This window comes from Perissodus microlepis, chromosome 23 (genome assembly GCF_051167445.1).
Source record: "Perissodus microlepis isolate ML-2025 ecotype Zambia chromosome 23, ASM5116744v1, whole genome shotgun sequence".
Classification (NCBI taxonomy): domain Eukaryota; kingdom Metazoa; phylum Chordata; class Actinopteri; order Cichliformes; family Cichlidae; genus Perissodus; species Perissodus microlepis.
In genome coordinates, this window is record NC_140482.1 from 33205157 (window position 1) to 33214332 (window position 9176).

At 42.5% G+C, this 9176-nt stretch overlaps 1 protein-coding gene across 1 annotated transcript; it reads right to left on the reverse strand.

Annotated features, from left to right (window-relative positions):
- Positions 1-61: 61 nt before the first annotated feature.
- rp2 (RP2 activator of ARL3 GTPase) lies at positions 62-6612 on the reverse strand. Its single transcript, XM_084921265.1, has 5 exons — positions 6304-6612; positions 2588-3256; positions 1748-1862; positions 944-1029; positions 62-853 (listed from the first exon to the last, which is right to left on the reverse strand). The coding sequence occupies exons 1-5, from the start codon at positions 6466-6468 to the stop codon at positions 770-772; spliced, it is 1119 nt and encodes a 372-aa protein (XP_084777391.1). The 5' UTR covers positions 6469-6612; the 3' UTR covers positions 62-769.
- Positions 6613-9176: the final 2564 nt, after the last annotated feature.

Sequence of the window (9176 nt, forward strand, 5' to 3'; positions counted from 1 at the left end):
GAGTGTGTGCTGATGGCTTGAGACGATCATTGATCACATCAGGATCACCCAGTCTGTCAGCTCGGCCTGAAACAAAGTTGTTTTATTCTCGGAGTACAAAAGACGCCACACATAATGAATCTTTTACTAAACATCGGGATTGAAACCTTTCATGTTCCTATATAAAAACATCAGCAGAGTATAAAACAAATATTACAAATGTTGTTCTTTAAAAAACGATCACACAGAAGTGCCTACATCAGAAACACAGCTACTGTTCACACAGCGATCACTTAATCAGTCCAGCTTTGGCCTAACAATCATCAATACATCAGATACACACAGGAGTCTGTCATGTGAATCACTCACACTCCCTCTCTCTCACACTCCCTCTCTCTCACACTCCCTCTCTCTCACACTCCCTCTCTCTCACACTCCCTCTCTCTCACACTCCCTCTCTAACACAGACTCAAACACAAACAGATCCTGGTCAGACACACAAAGAGGGCTTGGCTCTCTCGGGCAGCGCGAGCATCCCTCGTGCAGCAGCTTGAACTACAGTCAGGTTACAGGTTCAGCACAGAGCTACATTCACAATGAAGCAACATCACCGAGTACATTCGGAGCGATATAAATATTCACAGCTATGAGCAATGAAGGTGCAGCGGGGTTCCTGACCCAAGCTCATCACGCGCTCCTTCACCTCCTCTACTCTTTAAGGATAGAAGGACCATCAGTTTAGTCCGAGCTGGACGGCGTGGAGGGCGGAGTCACCGTGACATCACATCACCTACAAGCCCATCTGCATGTCGGCGAAATTGAAGAAGTTGTCGACGTCTTGAGACGACGTGTTTTTGTTGTCGGAGACAAAAAGCTGCAAGACAAAAAAATAGCAGTAAATGTGACATCTTCGAAAACGCAGAGTGAAGCCATAAGGATCGGGCCGGGACCGCGCTGCGCTCACCTTCGTCCCGCTGAACACCTCACTGGCAATGTTCCTGCATGCTTCAACAACTCCGTCCCCGTTCATCTCAAGGGCAATGACAGGGCCTTCAGGGAAAACACGACAGTCAAACCTTTAGGACACCGACAGCACCACCGCCCCATCTCCACCTGTGAGTCAGCCTGATACAAACATAACTTCCCCCTTCATAACAATTGTTTTTATGAGTCGCCTGTCTGCATTGTTAGATGCATAGCCTCTTTGACTGACAGCTGTCTGCTAGCTTCACCTGAACTGGACCTGTGGACTGTGATTGTGCTTTTGGAACCTTTTGGAGCATTTTTATTTGCCATCACGTGACCAATAACATGGCTGCTGTGAGGTCACAGTAGTGACAGAGCGTCCAACAAGGCTGAACTCCAACTTTGCTAAGTGAAATTACAGAATTTCGATTGGATGTTACTGATTAGCAGGTATCTATGTCAGACTGATATACTTGTACAGTCTGTGGACAAGCATTAGCTCCACCCTCTCACTTGTAGAAACAACAGTAACCTTTAGATGCTAAAATGTGCAGTCCAAAACCACCAGGTGACATCACTGAAGTCATGTCAATCTTTTACATACAGTTTATGACCAGGAGTGTTATAATACAACTTGACGTAAATGGCTGTATCTGTTCAGGTGTTTTACCTGCTGTCCCCCAAATATGTAATAAATGAATGAGAGTGTGATTACAAATATCACACACTGACTGACACACACCCTCTGGTCAGTACGAAAGAGCTCCTGATCAGCTGATCAGTGAGGAAGGAGCGAGTTTACCTTTGGTGATCCACTCCGTGAGGTCATCCGCGTCCCTCTGAAACACTCGCTTCACGTCTTCCGGCCGCATCGACACTTCTTTCGTCTGGATCAGCACAAAGCCTTTAGCGGTCGCCTGACCACATCGGAGAGAGGTTAAAGAGGTTAATGTTCGCAGTGACACTTTAAAGAACCGTCAGTGAGCATGCTCAGATTCAGAGCATGTCCCGCATGCCTGAGTGCTGGAGTCACACAAGTTTCAACATAGCGAGCAGAGCATGGAGGACTGAGTCATCACCTTGCTGTCAACCTCAAGAACCGGAACTGAAAGAATTCAGAGCAGTAAAAACATTTCTGAGACGAGGAAGCAAGTCGGTGTCAGGAGCGTGACCGAGCGGGTTCATCGTACATGCCTTCGTTTGCTCAGCTTTACGGCCTTCGGCAACTCATTTCATCTACCTGAGGACAGGTGCCGATGGCGAGTGTCCACAGCTAGAGGTTCTAATAATCAGCTCAGTGTGTATGAATAGCAATCCTCGATGCCCAAAAGCTCAGAACACTCCATTTATCTCAGCTTTCTGCTCTTGGATCTGTGTGACGTCACAGAGAGCGGAGAGATGAGCTGTAAATGAGCTGTTCGCTGAACTGAACTGTGACTCATGCTAAGCTACTCTATTGTATACATTCTGTTGTACATTATTAAATACTGTATAATCTAAAATCAAATAAAGCCGCCAACAGAAGTAAAGAGTGTACTGAGCTGTCTGTATGACACACCTGTGTGTTTGAGAGATTTAAAGGATCGCATCATTAACAAGTAAACTTCACTTTTTTGCAATTCAGAGCTGGCGATGGACTCACTTCGTCAATGAGCTTGCGGGCGTTTGCAGTAGTGTACTCTCCAGCGAAGAAGACAAAGAGGCAGGACTCCTCGCTGTCCTTGTACCTCCCACCTTTTGTCAGTGGCACGATGCTTCGCGCGGGGTCGGCGGAGACTCGCACTGACTTGAAATCGGACTCAGGGTCTGGTGCCGGAACGAAATCCAGAACGGGTGAATCCTCTGGCATCAGGCTCCAGTTGGTCTCCCCGGACACGGGCGTGAAGTCGTGGATGTTGCTCCAGTTGTTGTTGAAGATGCTCAGCCCTGCGTCCTTGAAGTGGAAAGCGAGCTCGGGGTAGTAGTACTGGAAGCAGCCGAACTTCATCCCCGTGGACGACTCGATGATGGGCTGGGTGGCACAGCACAGGAACACCTCCATCTTTTTACAGTCTCGTGTGCGGAACTGCTGACATGCCACCACACACTTGATGTCTTTGCAGTCCCTGAAAAACACGCTGCCTTTGATGGGCCCCAGAACAATGCGGCAGTTCACGCAGTCATCGATGGTGATGGTCGCCGAGTGATCGAACACATAGATGTTGCAGTTCTCGCACTCCTGGATGACGAACTGCTGACCATTCAGTTTGCCGGGCAGACGGCCCACAGTCACGTCTTTGAGGCCGGTCAGCATGTAGTCCTTCGGGTCCACCTGTGCAGAGAGAACAGAGGATTCAAATACTGTTCACACTCTTACGGATGCACAGAGACACCATTTTTAACCCTTCTGTGACCATTAAAGATCCGAAAGCAAAGTCTGAGAGTTAAAAACACGCTGCTAACAGATGTGTGGGAATCAGCTGGACCAGAAGTACTACTTTATTTCACGTTGTGTCATCTTTGGCATTTGTGTCATATTCAACTAAAGAACGATGATGTGTTTCTGCAGCAGGCTGCTGCTGCTAACCAGTGTTGGGCAAGTTACTTTGAAAAAGTAATTAATTATAGTTACTAGTTACTTCTTCAAAAAAGTAACCAAGTTAGTAACTGAGTTACAAAATTCTACAAGTACTTAATTACTTGAAAAGTAACTACTGCGTTACTTAAAAAAAAAAAAAAAAGTTTAACCATGGAGTCCAGGGTATAATTGGCCATTTTTAACTACTTTTGATTTTCCCTCCACATTTCACCTTTAAAAACTATTTACTTTGCCTTGTTTGGTATCATTCTTTTCAGCACAACCTCATGTGTCTGAATTTACAGTTATGTTTTCATTTTGACATACTGTATTAACACAGTTGATCTAAAATCAGACATAAAACATAAAATCCGAGTAGAAAAATTAACATTTTTTTACTGTAACAACCACAAACATGTTTATTGAATCATATTTCATAACTTTAAATGAAAATATAAATTGTCAATTTTAAAATCATATGCACAAGTTTTGCAAACAACAAAGTTACTTGCAGCCATTTACCTTTTACCCTTTTTAAAATAACCATTTCAAACTATTTACATAACAATCAGGTGTTCTGCATTCAATAATATGCCACACAAATTATCTGTACCACTCCAAAAAATAATTTCTGTCCACTATAAAAGGAGAACATCACAGCCTGATACCTGCAGCTCTGAAAGCAGGAGGTGTATCACTCTTCCTGTTTTCATTCAGCAGTCGCCTCATTGTTCTAACACACAACACAAAACTATCCACAACACTACTTTTTATTTGTTTGTTTTTATTTTTTGGTCATAAGCAGAGAGTGCTTTCTAGCGCTGTCCTTAGACAGTAAAGGTGATGAAACTATTCAGGAAAAAAACACCGCGTATATATTGTTTGGCCTATCAACACAATTTAAAAACTGGTATATATCACCTTGTTGCTTTATCATCTTAAATTGGTCATGTGATTGGCTTACCACAACTACTTTATTCTTCCTCAGTCAAACAGCAGCACTCATGCAATTGTTTTGCCCCCTAGCTCCAGGTGTTGTACCAAAAAGTGATTGTCAGGCAGAAAGTGATTGCTGTCTGCGGAGCACGCGCAGCTACTCAAAGCAGTAGTGCCCAGATTACTTACGTAGTCAGCTACTTCCGTGCAACTGATATAAGGTGCAGTAAGCTGAAGACAGCTTTAACCGTCTGTTTGTTGAAAAATAGTAACGCGACCGCACCGCATTTTCTTGTTAGTAACAGTAATGGCGTTGTAACAATAGAAATAGTAATTAGTTAGATTACTCGTTACTGAAAAAAGTAACGCCGTTATTCCCATCATTGCTGCTAACAAAGAGCAGCATGCACAACCTAAAACTGGCTCCTTGCTCAACTGTGCGTGATGTTGAGACATGACGCTGGTTCATCAGCTTCTAAAGCATGCTTGTTTGATATAGCCACACAAATATGTGTTTTCAGCTAATATCGGTCCCAAAGCTCGAGCCTGTCACACGTTCAGATATCTGAGATGTGTGACTCTGACACCACATCCCTCTGAGCCTGCAGCAAACTGAAGCTGGTTTATGGTTGGTGGATATTTTGGTTGTCACTTTTAAAGGTGTGACCTCCTGTGGGGTAACACCGCAGCTTTAATGTGTGAGCGGGGTGCACGTGAACCACATGCCGTTTGGTAGTAAATCTGATAATCAGATAACACCGGCTGCAGGAGGGAGGGGTGGGGGTGCCTGAGCCTTGCTGTCTTAGCTCGCTGCTCGGCTCACAGCGAACACGTGAAGCTGAATCTTTGGCTGGCGAACAGCAGGAAACATGTTTCCAGAACAACAGGAGCCCACAAAAGCACCGTCAGTGCAGATAACATCACTATTATCATCACTGAGACTGACAGATATGTGACATCACAGGGATGATCATGTGACGATGTTCGGTGCTAGGCCCACACTTTTTTATGCAATGTTATTTGTTCTGATTATTCCGATTTTTTGTGCGTGTCACCACTTCTGTCCAAACAGGAAGTGACTTGGCAAATGAATGCCACAGACACTACGAGGATGGACACATTAAACTTTTCTCTATTTTGAGGAGAGAAAAGGAGACTATCAATGAGAGCAAAGATTATTGTTGATTTACATATGACCTGGAGCTTTACGTAGGCAACTGGAGCTTTATAATGAGCTTTTTCAACAACATTCTGATGTATTTATTCATCTCTTGCATATTCTGGTTTTTCCTAAATGAATATGTATACATAATGGAGCCGTTTTTATATATTGAAGCTTTTTGTTTGTGGACTTGGTTTCATGACTTGCTGATCTCACTGTGTTGTTTGCATTTTTAGCTGTGGAGCTCCAGCTGGACCTGTGCACATTACACTTCTTATTCTTTATTTTGCTCGTTTGAGTTATTTCCCCTTTCTTAAGGACATGGTATGGCCTTTTATTTAGCATACACAGAGTTTATTGCTATTTTCTGATGAATTTATTTAAATCATGTTGCTTTTTTTTTTTTTTATTTAGATGCATGCAAACTGAGTTCAAGTGTAACTTTTTTTCTTCTGCATTTTTAATTGTTGGGTTTATTATTCTGCTTTCAGCTTCGAGCTGCTGTCTTTAATTTTTTGTAGCTGTAACAGGTAACACATAAAGTTTCGTTTAAATTCACACATTCACATCTGGCTGTTTTGGCTGTGAACAACGACAGGAACAGAAATGTCGGTGACCTGAGAGGGCTATTTCCGGCGTCTTTTGCCAGGTGTGATCTACCTGCGCTAAAGCCTGGCTGTGGGTGTGTCCCGGTGCTGCTTACCTTCTCTCGCTTGTCCCAGCTGTACTGCTTCGGAGCCTCCTCGCTGTTGTTGCCAAGGGGAACCGCGTTGCCAGTCGACGCAGTTTCGGCGGAGGTTGTGGTCGGCGCCCGTTCCTCTTTTTCCGGCGACTTTCTCTTGGATTTCTTGGAGAAGAAGCAGCCCATGGCGGCCTCGAAACGACGGGGCAAGCGGGAGCGGGTTTGTGGGCTCGGAGAACGCGGTTAATGCGGCCGAAGCTCAGGCTCGAACTCTTCGCTTGGCTCGGTATTTTTCAGCTTCCCGTTTCACGGCTTCGTTTCGCAACCAATCGAAACCCCGAGGGTCGCTGTGTCAGCCAATCACAGACGTGAGCACAGTGACGAAAGCACGCTCACAGGGGGCACGCTCACAAGACGTTTAAGGACAAGTAGGAAAAAGGAGCTCAGAACCAGTCTAACTCTGATTTATGTTTGCGAAACACGCACATGAAGAGTGTGGAAGGCCAGAAGCTCTAAAATGAAATATTTAATTAATTAAATAAATCATTAAATGTGTTATTAATTAATTACAATTGGAAATAAATATTACACAATTTATTAAATGTTTTAGATGGAATGAATGGGCATTTAATTCATGATTTATATATTAATTTATTTAATTTATTAATTACATTGTTTACTCTGATTTGATGGTTTTTGCCACGGTGCAGATTTCTGACATTTTTTGTAAATTTAAGCATATAACAATTTGATTATTTGTAACAAAAGAGTGTGAAACTTCACTTAGACTTGTATTTCTAACCAAACCACGTTATGTTGTGTAGCCTTCTGGATTTTAAACTTATTATCCAGGCTATACAGTATATAAAATCAAAATTCACATATTTTATGTAACTGAAATGTTTAATTATCTGGGCTACAGAAAGTAAGAAATTTACAGACTATGTTCATAAGAAACATGTTTGCACTTACTGTAATTTAACCATATATAATGCATATTACAGGATGTAACACCTGCATATGTGTAAAGAAATGACTGTGATTTTGCCACCCTAAGAAAAATTTTCTAGCTCCACATCTACACCTAAACAGAGGTGGGCAGCACATACCCAGGTGAAAACTAAAAAGTCTTATTTTTACAGAGTACTGCAAAGGCAGCAGCAGTGACACCAGGCCACGCCCCTGAGGCTGCTACCTTCACACCAGAAAGCAGCTTCCACAAACATATTATTGTGATGTAAATAATAACCGCTGACATGAAAATCATGTAGTTCAAAGCTGCTGCTTTGAGGCCGCCATGTTTATGTGCTGAGGTCTAACTGTGCGCAACCAAAAACCACACACACACACACACACACACACACACACACACACACACACACACACGCTCGCGACAGATTAGCCTGCAAGTTAAGCCACAGGCCACTGTAATTATAGGTAATTCTCCTCTCCCTGCTGAAGCTTCTCTCATTAATTGATCATTAATATACAAATTGTCATGACCACTGATCAAAGCCCATCAATGGCTCACTGGATCAAGTTCTGATCAGGTTCTGATCCACCAAAGCTCTTGCTCATCAGGGCTCATATCATTGTTGGGTTTTCTCTGTCTTATTGTAGGTCTTGACTTTACCATATAAAGCGCCTTGATTGTTTTTTTCTAAAACATCGCTATGCGGATAGATTTTAATTCCAGGAATGAGCTGACATTGTTTAATGTGTCCACTTCACTTTCATCCATATGGGAGGAAGTCCCATGCTCTTTAGGTCTTGTGGTGTCATATTACTCCAGTTTATTGTGGTAATCTAGTAGCATGAGGTCAGCCGATGTCTTTGTAGCTCCTGTTCTGCCTGCAGCCTGCTGGAGCAGAGATGCTGGGAACCCTGTGCATCAGGAGGAATTATAGAAGTTCAGTTTCAGCATCACTCACACAAAAGCAGAAAGTCCAAGGAAACAGCTCCAGATTTCTCAGATAGCCGAGGAGTGACTATAAGCTGTGTAGAATAATAATGAACAGAATGATATAATCAAATATGCAAAGAAGGAGTAGGAGCCCTCCACTCCCACTCACACAAAAACACAGCCCCATTCATTTACCCATCAATTTGTAAAAACCAGGAAGATTGAAAATGAATAATATATGCACAATAATAATAAAAGAAAGTGCTGGATAAGATTAAAAAGACACAAAAACCTGCTTTCTGATTGCTTGCTTGCTTGTTTGCTTCCTTAAAGGTGTTTTTCGCAGTGACCCTCTGCAGACACTGACTGAAACTTTGACCACCAAAGGGCAGCGTCTGTAACATTTTCAGAATGTGTTGCTGTCTAAACTTTTTATATTGGCCGTTTCTCAGTACTCAAGAACGCAAGTCTGTACTTGCATTCTTGCTAGTCCATACTTAGCAAGTTCACACAGGAGTCCATACTTCCCAAGAACATAACGCAATCATTCTACAATTGGAATGGCACTGTACTTGATGACATCACAACTCCAGAGTTTGTTTAATATTTGCAATGGAAATTACACATTATATAAAAAAATTACATCCTGTCTACTAGGCTTCATACAGTTACACAGAAAGCACGGGAACAAATAAAAAACTGAAATAAACCAAACATTAACATTAACAATCAGTGAAAGACTTGGATGCAAAAATTGTGATTGGCTGTTTTGGTCCCCAATCAGCTCGCTAGCTACTCCATTCTGGAAACACTGTCCAAAATGTAGCTAAATCCAGTGGAGTGGTTTGGTTTAAACTAGATTAAAACCAACAATGGTCTTAAAAATTATATATTTTAAAATAAAATAATTAAACATACTAACTGTAAATGGGCTGAGCTACACTATGGACAGTGTTTCCAGAATGCAGTAGCTAGCTAGCTGATTGGAGCC

Coding starts and splice junctions, on each gene's coding strand:
- rp2 (XM_084921265.1), bottom strand. CDS start 6,468: ATGGGCTGCTTCTTCTCCAAGAAATCCAAGAGAAAGTCGCCGGAAAAA. Junction 1,863..2,587: donor CCCGCAAGCTCATTGACGAA/GTGAGTCCATCG, acceptor CGATGTGGTCAG/GCGACCGCTAAAGGCTTTGT. Junction 1,030..1,747: donor CACGGAGTGGATCACCAAAG/GTAAACTCGCTC, acceptor TTTTCCCTGAAG/GCCCTGTCATTGCCCTTGAG.